The 15,344-nt window shown below is 38.5% G+C and overlaps 2 protein-coding genes across 2 annotated transcripts; one reads left to right on the forward strand and one right to left on the reverse strand.

Moving 5' to 3' along the window:
* Positions 1 to 859: 859 nt before the first annotated feature.
* On the reverse strand, positions 860 to 8,941 carry MONOS_15654 (uncharacterized protein; the record flags this gene model as incomplete). Its single annotated transcript, XM_067868545.1, has 1 exon — positions 860 to 8,941. One exon carries the CDS (start codon positions 8,939 to 8,941, stop codon positions 860 to 862), a length of 8,082 nt encoding a protein of 2,693 aa, XP_067723522.1.
* Positions 8,942 to 12,250: 3,309 nt separating this feature from the next.
* MONOS_4892 (uncharacterized protein) lies at positions 12,251 to 13,213 on the forward strand (the record flags this gene model as incomplete). The annotated part of the gene is made up of 1 exon (XM_067874998.1): positions 12,251 to 13,213. The coding sequence occupies one exon, from the start codon at positions 12,251 to 12,253 to the stop codon at positions 13,211 to 13,213; it is 963 nt and encodes a 320-aa protein (XP_067723523.1).
* Between the last annotated feature and the right edge of the window lie 2,131 nt (positions 13,214 to 15,344).

Raw genomic sequence — 15,344 nt, forward strand, 5'->3', positions numbered from 1 at the left:
ATTATTTGTTCAATGTTCAAATAAGCAAGAAATCGTAAAAAAATAATAAACATTTTTGAAAGAAATTGATACACTTCTAATTATTCATTTAGAAAATAATTTCATTTTCTGAAAAATAATCAACCCTATTGTCAATTCGCCTTGGAAAAAAAAAAACCAAGCTTCAATTTCAAAAATGGTGTTGTTTCTTTATCATTAAAGTCAAATACCAAAAAGATAGGGAATGGTGTTCCAAAAAAGAGAGATACAAACATTATAACCAAGTTCTTCACTCAACATTTAAATCGAAATTATGAATAGAACAAACTGAAAGTTTTCACTGAAAGAATTTGAAAATGAATGAATATTGATGTGAAACAAAAATCATTTCAACGCAATAATCTTTCAAATCAAAATGAAAACAAACTCATCAATAAATATTCTTCTGCAAAAACGCAAAACAGAATAATGATAAATAGTGAATGCAAGGGTGTGGAATTACATATATACATGTTGTTGAAGATAAAAGGTGTTTGAGAAACAATATCAACAAAAACAAAAAGACATCTCTTTTATGAGTGTCACTCTCAAAAGATGTGAAACGAAACTGAATGCAAAAGATGAAATCAAGAATATATAAAACAGCTAACATTCACATGATACAATCGCAGAACTCAAACAATTTGCAAACAAAATCTCTTTCAACAAAAATAGAATTTAAACTGAAATTTCAAAAAGATTCAACATTAATAACAAAAAAGAGAACAAAAAATTGAAGTTGCTTTCAAAAAAACAAAAAAGATTGGAAAAAACACATTAAAGCTTTTTATATTCTTCATTCACTCATCAGAATGTTTCACTTTGTCTTAAACAACATTTTTCATTGTGCAGAATTCTCATTCGTATTTGTCCCACTTTCATCACTTTTCTCACATTCACTTTTTTTCATTTCCTTTTCTTCAGAGGACTCTCCCAATTCAATTGCATCTGACATAGTTACAATCACCATCTCTGCTGGAAAGCGCTTTATGAACTCCCGCTTCAGCTGCGTGAGCGACGGACGGTCTTCTACTGATGAAGAAATGCAATTCTTGATGGTTTCAAAACATGAGTTTGCTTGTAACTCCTCCAATGCAGGTCTTTCTCCATTCACAATCTTCTGCCCTGCTCCCTCTCCATCATATTCTCCAAACGGGATCTGAAGCGTCAGACACTCCCACAGCATCATTCCGATCGAGAACGACACTGATTCCTTCGTTGCTCCCATCTTCTTGTTGATCAGCAGCTCTGGTGCCTTCCACCTCAGGCACTCTTTTTTGAAGCAATCCTCATCCTCAAAGGCAGATGAAGGTGGTGGTGAGTCTGTGAACCTCTCGCTCATCACTGAAACATTGGAGGAAGAAGAAACCATTGACACTAAAGAGATGGATGACGAATCTGAATCATCTGATGAAAGGAGATCAGAATGCATCACAATGCATATGACCATGTGCTCTGAGAACAGCACAATGTGCGGGCTCAGACTGCTCAGCGACTGAAGGGGAACTTCCATTTCATCAAAGGAGTGGAGCGCAAGATTGGCCACCCAGAACAAGATCTGCGCTGCTGTCTGCTCCCGCTCCTCCAGTGTGCCTATCGCCATCTCCTTTGTCTTGTTCCTCCCATGCAGAAGCATGAACAGCGAATCCCTCAAGTCCACAATCAGCTTCTCATGTGGAGATGAGCAGGCCATTGCATCTACCAGATTCGACATAGATGAAGTTGTTGGACACATACTCTCTGATCGAACAAAAGTGGATTCTGTGTCTGAAGTGTCTGTGGTTGAAGTGGATGAAATTGATGGTGATGGTGTTCTCTTTCTTGTCTCTTCCTCATCATCAACCTTCTCCAGCATCCATTCTGGGATCTTGTCTGAGTCTCTCCCAAGAATGTATTCTGTTGATCCACTCTCAGATAGAAGATGCTCCGATGACTCTGAATGTTGCATATTCGTGTCATATATTCTCTTCTTTATCCTTTCATCATTCTTCTTCTCCGCCTCTCTCTCAGCTCTCCTCCACTGCTCCTCAGGCGACATCTCCATCGTAACCATCTCAAATGCTTTTGGATCTTTTCTGATGTTATCATTCACTATCTCTCTCAAATCTTTCGCTTCATTCTTTGCCTTTCTCCATCGAACAATAAATGCAATTGCAACGATAAGAACTATCATCAGAATAACAACAAGCACAATCACAATCAACAGCCAATAGGATTTTCCTTCTTTCCCTCCTTCAACAATCTTTTCATCATCTTTTTGTTTTGTTTCACTTGCATTCTTCAGAATAAATGACTGAGTTGATGATGGAGATTCTGCATTCCCAAACAAAACATGCACACTCACTTCTATTTCATCTCCACAACTGCTGATCAGATCCTTTGCAACACTTCCTTCAACTTCTCTTTCGGATAAAAACCCATTTGAATCAAAATCATAATGTCCAATCTCTTTCTCTTCTCCCTTCCTCTTCACAACTGAGAATGACAGATTGCATGGAACAAGAAGCATCCCTTTGAAGGTCAGCTTCATTCTGTCTGTCTCTTCTTTTGCTTCCACACTCTCCAGAACGGGAATGAAGAATGATGAATCTCTTTCAGAAACAATCCCTTCAAAGCTGCACCCATCATTCAACAGCCAAAGTGAGGTATTATCCCTCAATCCATCTCCTCCTTTCACACTCACCACATTCAATATTCCTGAATCTGAGCAAATGATGTTTCTTCTCAATGATGGATATCCTTCAATTGATAGATTATTATCAATGAACTCTCCTTTCTCAATTGTCACATTTCCTTCACTCATTGTAATTCCACCTTCTGGTGAATTCAATAATGTTGTATCTTTCATCATCACTGAACTCTTTGTGATATCAACAAGAGATCCGTCCCATCTGCAAATCTCATCATCTCTTTCTCTCATCTCATTCACTTCCTTTCCTTCTTCATCACCTTCTTCCTCTTTCTCTCCATCAAACAAACACGATCCAATCAGCACATCCACACACTCACAAATCTCCACCATTCTCCCTCTTTCATTTGTGCCCTGGCATCGAGCAAATGAACAGTTCAGCACACTCATTCTCTTTTCGGCTCCCTCCATCTTCATCACACTCTCATTCCCACAAACAGAGTTATTCTCAAAATTCACTTCCTTCATCTCCATATCAACCTTCCCTCCAACACAAATCAAACCACATTCACTCATCACATCCCAAACTCCAATCCCACTCATCGAAACCTTTCCCTCTTTGGTGAACGAGAGAAGTGGTGCTGTGGTGTGGATCCCATCAAATGTTGTTTCTGTCATCTTCAGCTCTCCACTCTCAACACTCACAATCCTGCTCTTCATCACCAGATCCATCGTTGCTGAGCTGAACCTGCACTCCGAAATCTCCAATCTCCCATCTTTCTCTTTCACAATGCTTTCCCCATCCCACCCAAACATCTCCTCAAACACAAATCCACATCTCTCCACAACACACTCATCAACAAACACAATCACACTTCCTCCATTCATTTCATCTTCTTCAATCATTGTGTTCAAATGAATGGTTGCCTGCGCTCTCTTCAATGATTTCACATTCAAATCTCCAATCTCACACACTCCCCCAATCAGACATTCTCCATCAATCAGAATCATATTCGCAACACTCTTTTCAAGGTGTCGAACTCCACAGCAAATGCTTTGGCATGGCTTCTCCTGTGCCCCACACTGCCTGCTCTCACTCCCATTCACTGAAACAAACACCTGTTCCGAATAATAGAATGTGATAAATGGAATCAGATCAACATCAACCTTGTCAACATCATCCCTCCCACAAATCGAGTTGTTCGACTTCAAAGCATCCTGGCTGAAGTCCAGAACAAACAGCGTCTCATTCACCTGCCCTGCAATCGAATAGCACTTGATGAACACATCCTTCCCAACACAGGCTTCATTCATCACAAATCGAATGTTTTCCAGTCTCACCCCAAGAGCTGGCATTTCTTTTTCAACCGATTCTGCTTTCGGATCAACTGCATCAATCATCAAACCTCCTCCTCTCCCATCCACTGTTGAGCACATGCACATCACAAACGAGCATCCTCTCACTTTCAATTCTGATTCCCCACTCTTCAGACACACTTTCACCCCTCCACCTTCCTCGCTCCTCTCGCTCATGCACTTCGTCAGCACACACCCTTCCATCACACACTCCATACCAACCCCGAACGAATCTGCACTCATCACACATGCTCTGTTATCAAAACATGAAATGTTCGTGAACGAGGAGCTGTTCACTTTCACTGTTTGTTTTGTGTTCTCCATTGCATTGTTGTTCAACATATTTGCTGTGGATGACTGACTCAGTGATATCAGACTGCTTTCAGATATCGTTGTGTTCGATATCGACACGTTCATCACATCAACACTCTTCACATCTGTTGTGAATTCCACGAAACCTTTCACCAACAGGAACTGAGAAAGGGTGCAATCCTCAATTGCAAGACTCCCTCCTTCCACTCTCATAACACAATACTTCATCTCTCTCCTTTCCTCAGAACAATCAATCGAACAACTCACAACTGAAAGCATTGCAGAGGAAGATGAAGATTGAATGAATGACGAATGTCTCCCTAATTCATTTGGCATTGTGAATGATAGGTTCTTGAATGAAGCAATAACATTCGAAACAACCATCGATTCACCTTCTCCATTTCCATTCATTTCTCTCACTTTCAAAACTGTCCCTTTCTTTTCTCCTTCAATTGTCACAATGGGAGTTTCTGTTAATGAAGGAGGTGATGGAAATGATATTCCTCTGTTGAGTACTCCTGCTCCAACAATGTTGATGTGTGATTCCCCTTCTCCAAGTGTTGGATATCGAAATGATATCAAGTGGTCAATCGATGAGCATGGTGCTTCTGAAAATCCACATCCACTGAAGTCTCCTCCTTTTTCATTCGAAACAAACCCATTCCCACTCCAGTTGCTCCACAAATACACAACCAGTGGAATCACATATCCCTCTCCTATTGTCTTCCTCTCCCACCCACACAGCTCATCCAACGATCCCAACACCTCTTCCTTTATCACCCATTTGAAGCGCTCCTTGTTCACAATCTCACTCAGATCCCGTCCTGAAACAAACATATTCTTCCCTTTCCAGGCATTGCATCCCTCAAATTCCATCCCTTCCATCACAAATGTTCCCATCTCATCTGCCAGCTTCACAAACATCCCTCCTCCCATTCCTCTCCCTCCATCCTCAACATCCTCTCTTGGCACTTCACACCCTGAATATTTCACATTCTTCATTTCCAAACTCCCTCCCTTCCCCACTGATATCTTCATCCCTCCTCCTTTCATCCCACTCCCTCCTGAACACACTGATGACAAATTGCATCCTTCAATATTCACAATCCCATTAACTCCCATCTCCACATTCAAACATCCTCCTCCATTCCCACCTTCCACCTCCACTCCACTCACTCTGCTGTTCAAGATCTCCAATTTCACTCCATCACTTATCGTTATTGGTGATTTCTCATTCATTGCCAGTGTCACTCCACTTTCCATCACAAACCCATTCATAATTAATTCTCCTCCCTCAATACTTATCACGTTGTATCCTATCTTTCCATCAGTCAATGAGCCACTTTCAAATGAGACTGAACAGTTCGTCACACTGAGTGTTGATGTTGAATGAATGAATGCACTTCTCCTCGAATTCAACTGACCTTTCACAACAAATGAAAGTCTGCTCATTGTCAGTGAACCCGTACATCCAACAAGCCAGTCTTGTGTGTCTGATCCTCCATCACTCACATTCACTCCCATCCTCTCCCCCGCTGATGATGTTATTCTGCCTGAAATTAACACACCAAATGATGGTACTGTTATTTCCTTCGTTATTGACGAAGATGAGACAACTTCTATTTCATTCACAGTGCTGCTCATTCTTGAGTTCGCACAATAATCAACTGTCAAACACCTGAATGCCTCAAATCCACAATGGTTGTGATCCATCCCATTTCCTCCACCCCCATCAACAAGCACTTTTGCCCCCATTGTGCACAAATACACAAACAGTGGAATCACTCCACTTTCATTTCCATCCTCACTCCCACTCAGTCTCAACACATCTGATGGAATTTCACTTGCATCAAAAAAGGCAAATGAAGTTGCATTTATTTTTGATTCTAAAAGCACCCCATCCCCACAATAAACAAACACATCCTTCCCAAACGAGGCGTCATTCTCCTTCACTTTCGAAAACTCAACATTCTCTCCAATTATCAATCCACATCCCTCACTCTCTATCCCCACAAATAATCCTCCTCCTCTCCCCCCATTTCCTCCATCACTCCCTGCCTTGCATCCATCAATCACACTTGTTCCATTCACAACTATATCTCCATCACCTGTCAAATACACGTTCATTCCCCCTCCATTTCCCTCCTCGCACTCACAATCCTCTATTGTTATGTTGCTCACCACAAATGTCTCTTCTGACTTCACACTCTTTGCCACAACAACTCCATCTCCACTCCTCAACTTCACATTCCGAATTGTCAAATTTGCCAAAACACTTTCTTCTGATGAATGTTCTGGCTCAGAAAATAATGGTTCTGAGACATTCATATCTTTGATCTCCACATCAACCATTGACAGCTGTGATAGCAGTACCACAAACAAAGACGATGATATCACATAGTCTCCTGTTTTACTCGTGGTGATCACAACATCTTCCAATGAGAGTGACCCACCTCCATCAGACACCACAACCACACTCGGTGAAGTTTCTGCAGCTGAGTTGCAATCAACCTTCATGTGCAATAAACCAAGGTTTCCCGTCGTCACACTGAACAGTGCTCCAGTTGATAAAAGTGCACCTGTTCCAATCGAACTCTCCGTCCTCCCTTTCCCAATGACTGAAATCTTCTTTGATCCTATCTTAATTGTTGTTGTCTCACTTTGATGATTCCCGTCCATCAGCTTGACTGACAGACTCACTTGAATCACGCTCTTTTCAACTGCAACACCAATAGTTTTGCATGCATATGATTCGTTCGCACCACAAAACTCTTCTGCGTTTCCTCCACTCACAACCACGAATCGATTGAGAATCCCTCTCTTCAGCCAATCCTTCTTTTCTGTGTGCTGATATGTCCAACCCTTAGAATCCGTATAATTATATCCGTAGCACACTCTCTGTTCATCTGTGTTTGTTGTGTAACATTCAAAAAATGAGTTATTTTGAGATAAATATATACTGTAGAAATCATAATACATCACATCACGCCCATGTGGAGTGGCTGCAATGCATTTGCATTCGTGAAAAAACAAAAAATAACAATAATAATTATCATTTGCCGCTGTTGCTCGATTTGGATGAAACTGTAATCCCCCTCCATAACCCATTGCTGAGCATGAAATAAACTGAATACTCCTCATTTTGAATGGATCTGGGACAGAATCACAGCGAATTCCTCCCCCATCATTTCCAGTAACTGAGCATGAAGTGAAACCGCACTCAAACACACACGCACTTTCCCCTCCTTCTTTTTCTGTATCAATGCATCCTGTTCCTGAACAATTAATATCTTCAAGATCAAGACCTCCTCCATGGCTATTTGCTTTGCAACTCTGGAATTCACACCCGCTGATCCGAACACATGATGAAACTGCCACGACGCACATTCCTCCTCCAGCACTTATTTGAGCTATGCATGAGTTGAATGAGTTGTTTTCAATCTCAACAGATTTAATGTTTGCACACATGACTCCTCCTCCAGCATAAAATGCCGCACATCCATTAAAAGAACAGTGAGTGACGATTAGAATTCCATTCTCCATATTGAACATGTAAATTGCTCCACCATTTGAAGTTCCATCAGAGAAATCTTTATTTGTTCCTGTTGTCTTCGATCCGTTCCATTCGCACCAAATGAATGAATTAGCTCCATTGGTTGTTGTATTTTGCCTCCCTGGATGCTGTTTAGCATCTTTCGACCCGATGAATTGAACATTTCTTGTTCTGCAACAGCAAGTGAACGAGGTGTTTGAAGCAGTCAGAGAGGCAAATGGGTTGTTGAGAGAAGGGACAATTCCTCCATCATATGCATCGCAAACTGATGAAAATGAACAGCTGTTCATCAGACATGTGGTTTGGACTGACATTGTGGTTGAAGGTGAACATGCATCATTTGCTGTTGAGATGTTGAAAAATGTGAGTTGTGAGAAGGAAACAAGGGGAATAGAGGGTGAAGAGAGGAATGGGGCTGAAGAAACACAAAAAGAGGAGAAATGAGAGGAGCAAACTAAAACATGACATTTTTCTGAATGAACCCCTTCAAATGGTTTTGAAGAGAAGAGAGATGGGCATTTCTGAAAATGTGAATTCAAAGGGAATCGGAGAGATATGTTGGTGAACAGATCACAACTTCCACTCAAACAAAATGGTGGCATTTCTCCTCCAATCTCAATCCTGCATCTGCTCACTTCGACGAAACATCCTTTCACTGCATTCAAGACGCTTTGACCATCATTTGGCACCAATCCCAGGGAGTGGAGTTTTATTGAAGAATTGGCAAACATCAAACACCCTTCAATCCAACTTTCTCCCTCAAATCTTTGTTGTTTCCTTATTTTTCGTTCATCAGACACGTTTGTTCCTCGAGCCATTTCATTTGGACTGGCTTCTCCGAATTTGAGTTTTTCATCATTCTCTTTTGACTCTCCAATCTTCCTTTTTTCGCATTTCTTCGTTGTTTTCGTTCCACCTGCTCTTCCATCGTTGTTTGTTTCCAATCCAATTTCATTGGCAAAAACGTCCTTTTGAAAGGTGTCCGACCAATTTCTCTCGAGATCATCATCAATTCTTTCTTTCTTGTATTCCGTTGTCTGGAATATTTCTTCATTTGAAACGCCATTGCACATGCGCTGAGAAAATAATATGAAAACAAAACAGCATATTCCCGACAGCATTGAGCCCTGCACCCAAGTGAAATCTCCTTTTCTTTTTTTCCTGAATTCCTTTTTTTAATATGGGTTAAACACTTTGAAAATATTGATTTCAATAGTGAAATTGTATTTCTATGAAAAGTTGTTTTTTTTCCCAATTCATTTCCAAAGAATATGAATTTTCATTTTGATCAAATAAATAATATTAATTGAGAATTCAACAATTTTGATGTGTTGATATTTCATCAACCAACAAGTGTACAGCGATATAATGTGATTTCTATGATGTTGCATTTTATTTAGAAGCATCTGAGAGAGATTTACTTGCATATTCAAATGTAACAATTGGTCAGTGGATTGTTTTTCAAAACATAAGTTTATTTAAAGAATTAAAGAGCTTTTGGAGAAATATTTAAAATTTCATATCGCAGTGTGATATTTTAAATTAATTGAGAATTTGTGTTTTTGAACTTTCAAATTTCAGAAACAATGATTGATTTCTGAATATTAGTTTGAAAAGCGAATCCTGGCCGAAATGAACATTTTCAATCAAAGAAATGATCCACACAGGATTCATTTATTCAATGATACGCATTTTGCATTTTTTGAAATGTGGATGCATTTTGCATGCTTTGAGCAGAAAAAGATGCTATTTCAGTCAAAAGAGATTCGCCAAGGGCTGAAACACTTGAAAATGGACATTTTTAGCCAAAGCACTTAATTTATTGGAAAAGACGTATGATGAATAAAATGTTTGCCAAAATTTTATTTTTTCGAACAATTTCAAGAAAGCAAAACCATTTACTTGATTATTTATTGTAATGAAAATTCACACCTGCTATTGTATATTTATATTTTTTATTTCAATAGAACAATACGAGAACAATGGATAACGTCTTATGTGCCTTGTTTCTGACAGATTTGTTTGACAAATTGCTTTGGTGAAAGAGGCAAAGGAAGAAAAATGAGTAGATGAATGCCAGGAGCTTTGGAAAAGTGGAGAAATGATGAAGTGAGATAGAAAATGGATGAATGATTTTTTTTTTTTCTTTTTGGTGGAACAAATGGAAAAATGCGTTGGGCGTGAGGGACGATTTGGGATTGGATTGCTGTTGAAGTGAAGAAAGAACAAGAATTATGCTGATGATTGCGCAACGAAGGCACTGGATAGAAACTTGAAGTGAAGGAGATATCACTTTGATTTCATGTTCTATTTGTGTGGGTCAGCATTGAATGAGAATGCTTGGAAGCAGCAGGAGTGGAAAGAGTTATGAGCGAATTTGGGTGAGGATGATTGAGAGAGAGAGAGAGAGAGAGAAATGCAAAGCAGAGGAAAAAGAGAATCAACCACAGCAGCAGAAGGAGATTTGGATGCACAAATCGTCATATTCACAGGAGCAACAAAGTTTCATTCGGAACGTGAAAAAAAGGAATCATGAGCTGTCGACGAATAAAGTTTGCGTTCAATGAAATTTCTTTTTCTTCAACACAACAGTCTCCAAGCACCCCTCAAACATCATCAACTCCTTTCTCACAATCTTCACTGATTGCTTTGGAAGAGCATGAAAAACACAAAATGAGTGGATCATCTTCCGCCACTATTGATTTTAAGCCACAGTTCACTTCTTCCTCTCTTGTGAATTCTGGGAGGAAAATCAATTCAACTTGTGGTGATTGAGCAGCAGAGAAGAAGAAGAAGAAGAGAAAGGGAAAGAATCAGAATATATTTTTTACACATTGGCCATATGTTCTGTCATTGTTGTCAATTTGTTCTTCTCCAACTTCATCGTCTTCTTCTTTTTCATCTATCTCTTCGTTTTTCTTCTTCGACAACTCCTTCCATTTTCATCTGTTTTGTTCTTCAATCTTTTTTGTTTCATATATCTTTTCCTTCACTGAATTGGAAAGATACAAAATTCGATTGGATGAGCAGCCAATCTGGATCTGACTTTTCTGACTCTTTTGCGAGAAAAGCAAGGCAGCAAGACAAGAGAAATGTCACTCTCTTCGTTGATGTCGCATGCACCTTCTATTCTTTTTCATTATTTTCATCATCAACATCTTCATCTTCAGCAACAATAACTTATTCTCAATTTGACCGAAACGCATGGATCAACCAGTTCTGCTTTCATAGCTTGTTTGAAGGATATTATTTCGTATACATCGCTCTTCTTCAAGTTCTCTTTCTTCATTGGATTATTCACTCAACATGCTTCCAAATCAGCGTTCATGTGTAAATATTTATTTAATTTTATTATATTTCTGTTTCAAGCATTAGTATCACTCTAATGTTGAGCTTTTCAAGTCAGATATACTTGAACATGCAAGAGGAAAATTTGAAAGATTCGAAAGAAACATTTGAAACGATAAAAACCATTTTTTAACCATCGCTAATATTCAAAAATTGCAATAAAAATTCATCTTAAGTGAAGAACGAAAATAATACCAATAATTTTGATGTTTTAATGAAATTTTAAGTATTTGCAGTTACAGTCAGTGCCAAAGCCGATCCTTGGTGCGAAACTCGATCCTTGCATAAACATTGATCTTGTTCATTTCTGTAAAATTATCTCTAAATTGTATTTTTAAAAGATATTTCCAAGGCAGTTGCATCGAGAATAATCATTAATCAATTAAAAGAAACAACAAGAACACAATTCATTATTTTGGCTGATGTTTTTGAAACCAATGAATCTTTTATTTTTTGTGTTCACAACAATAAGAAATAAATCCAAATAATTTAATTTGTTATATTACGAATAAAAATAAATTATTAAAATTTAAAAATTAACAAATACATCACTAATCAAAAGTTTCAATGTTTATTCATTTGATCATACAACGTATATCATGAGTTACTCAACATAACTTTATCCTCTTCAACTTCATCGCGAACTCGCATCCAGCAAATATCGTTCCATTCATTCAACAACCAAAAAGATATTTGCTATACGCCGTGATCATTCACTGAAATTGCGAACCGTTGTTGGTGAAAACATTATTTCGAAAGGTGCTTGGTTCAGAAGTGTAAAAGCGGAGAAGGAAGGAAGAGATGTTGGAGCAGATGGGCATCCTCTAATAATTTACGCGCGCCAGCTCGAAATAATTGAAAATCAAGTCCTTGTCAAATTATCAGAAAAAGAAACAATAAAAGTGCACGATGTCCAGAACATGGTTTGATTTATTTTTTTTCTTTTCTTTTCTTTTCAGAAAAATTTTTCTAAGTGTGCGGATATTCTTGAAAAAGAGTGTGGTGAAAATAAAGAACCAAAAAAACTCAACGAAATGTACGCATACAAGCTATTAAAAAGAAGCGAAATTATTCATGCAGCATTATCGAAACCTATTGAGTTATCAAAAATTGCAGCTCAATCGCCAGAGAATGTGAGACAGTGGTTTGGAGAATTGTCTGAGATTATTAGCAGGAATAACATTGATTCATCGAGAATATTTGATATTGTTGAATCTTCGTTGAATTTGAGTGAATGCACAAGCAAACTGGTTGATTGTCTAAAAAATCAAATTCTGCCTGCTTCAACAGCTCCTCCAAAAGTTCCTAATTCAACTTTGTGTCTGTATGTCTGTGCAGATGGCTCTTCACTTCAGCGATTTCTCCTTTGGCCCATGAAAAGTTCACCACAAGAATTTTCTTCGCTTTATGCATTTGACATCAAAGTTCTTCCTTCTTCATCTGGTTGGATTACAAAAGAAATATTTAAAAACATCATGATCAATTACTGGACACCTGCGATTGTTTCAAAAGTTGAGCCAACGACGACACATAAAGTCCTGTTCCTAATGAATAATCATGTAACTCATTCAGACGATTGTGTGGCAGATTTTGCAGAGAAATTCAATATTATTTTGAAGAGTTTTCTACCAAATATGACCCATCTCTTGCAACCGTGCGACTCGTGCATATTTTCTCGTATGAAAGCAACTCTATGCAATAAATTTCACGTCCCTATTCCGTTTTCGATTCATTCCTACAGATCTTCCCTTGCCGACACACTCCCTGAAGCAGTTGTTGTTGCGGTAAAGCCTTCGACTATAAAAGCAGCGTTCAAAAAAACAGGCGTATGGCCTGTTGCAGCTGCCCCAGTCTTGGATCGCATATCTGGATCCCCCATCCATATTCACAAATGCAATTCTGAAACATCTGTTTACTCGCAAGATTGGAGAGAAGAGTTGTTTGTGAATTATTCTCCTCATAGAAATAAACAACTATCTTCTGTTCAATCTTCATAACATTCATCTCTCCACGATTCTGAAAAAACAAAAGAACGTCCAACATTGATTGTTAATCACAGAAAATATTCAACAAACGAAAATTCCACTGAAGAAAAATCATCAGAAGAAGCAAAAGAGATGGATGATTCAGAGCTAATGAAACAAATTGAATCAACAAAAGAGCATTCACATTTTCTTCAAAAACAGCTGATGAAAATTAGAAAACAAACTTCATCTTCTTCTGAAAAGAATCCTTAGAATAAACATAGTCGACAAGAACTTAATGAAATGTTGAATAAAGAACAAGCAAAGGAAAAAAAGGAATCGAGAAAAAAAGCAAAGAGAATGATTGAAATACTCAAAGACGATGAAAAAGAAGTGAAATCAACTTCAAAAAATGAAAACAGAGATTTTGATCAACCACCCAGAGAAATTTCTCCTTCATTCAATTCGAAAGAGAAACGCATTTGAGAAACATTCTTATCAAAATACAACTGCAGCATAAAACTCTAGCCTTCACACAATTTTGAGGAACTAACTAGAAGTCTTCTTTTTGTAGAATTGCTTCATATCGATTATTTTTAACTATTCAAATAATGATGCTAAAACAAAATGTATTTTCTTTGTTCGTTATTTCATAAGAAAATTTCAAAATATGTTGCCAAATACCTGGTTTCAACGAATAGTTAAATATATTTGGTCTTTAATTGAAAATATATTAAACAACTTCGAAAAATGATTGCATTCTCTCTTTCTCTCTCTTGGTTCGTGTTTCGCACCTAGGATCGGCTTTGGCACCGACTGTAATTTTCGAAAATCTTGATTTTTTGAAAATTTGTGTTTTTTGCTCAAAAATATTCTCATTTCATTCAAAAAGCAGGACCCAAAGTGCAAAAACATGTGATAACATATAAATGAAATGTTGATAAAAAATTTTTCATTGAAGAGAGTTTATTTTGCAATTCTCCAAAAACACTCATTAGTCATTTTTTGATTCAAATCATCAATCAGTTCTCTTGTCGCGGTTGATTCTTCATATGTCTTTCGTAAATCTTTTTCTTTCATAATTGCAAAGCCTTGCCTAAAGAAATTCTGTATTATCTGTGTTCTTTGCAACAAAACTGCTTGCTCCAGCTTTTATCAGATCTTTCTGAAAAAAACGTATATGTTGAGTTTGGGTTTCATTTGGAGCTGTTGTCTGATCCGACGATAATCTCAAAAAGCTTCTTGTGTTCATCGAAGCTCAGCAGTAGTATCTTCTACGTCTTCTTTGTATTCTTCATTTTCTTTAAACTGGTGCAGCATGTCGATCAACTTCGCCATTCCGGAGGCGGAGAAGTGAAGAGAAAAAAATAGAAAAAAAAAAGTCATCATTAAAGTCATTTGCGCATGCGATTGATCATTCAGATACCTGTCCGGTTGAGAAATCATACGCTTCGGCAGCAGCAACGGATTGTGGAACCTGAGGCGGCTGGGGTGTGTGGGCGGCACATACCGCGGTCGCTGCAGCTGCGGAGCAGTGTTGTGGTGTAAAGTGCGGTGCTGTATGGGGGAGTTATGAATGCCTGCGATGTGGTGCTTTCGACTATTCTTTCGGTTCATCTGGTGGAGCCGCTTTCTTTCTTGCAGCGTTTGTGGATAACGAAGTTGCGGAGAAAACACATCTTTGTGGCGGCAGATGTGAATGCGTTCCCGTCGATCTTCCATCAGTTTGACCAGCCGCTTCTACCATCGGCGATAGCGCGGCTTGTGTCGCGATCGCCGCAGTCGAGGCGTGTGGTGGTGAGGCAGGATTACGAAGTGTGAGGCGATGAGCGGTTCTATGAAGGATTGAGGATAAAGTGGAGAAGGGACTGGAGGAATCAGAAATGAGGATGGGGGATGAGGTTTTTTCGATGGAAGCAGTGATTGAACTGGCTGTGCTGAAGGAGTGAAAACAAGCGGAGGAAGGAGAACTATTCAGCAGGATAAGCAGATGAGTGTTTGAGCATTTCTGCAATGAAGTTTTACCAAAATTATTAGATCTGTGAAGCTGTTGTAAAAAAAAATGAGCGAATTACTTGTTTATAAATGAGGAAAAAGACAAATCCGATGAAGAAGCAAGGGGAAAAAGTTGTTTGATTTAGGGTCATCTTTTTATTGGCACTTT

Source organism: Monocercomonoides exilis, assembly GCF_001643675.1.
Source record: "Monocercomonoides exilis strain PA203 chromosome Unknown scaffold37-1059404, whole genome shotgun sequence".
Taxonomy (NCBI): domain Eukaryota; phylum Preaxostyla; order Oxymonadida; family Polymastigidae; genus Monocercomonoides; species Monocercomonoides exilis.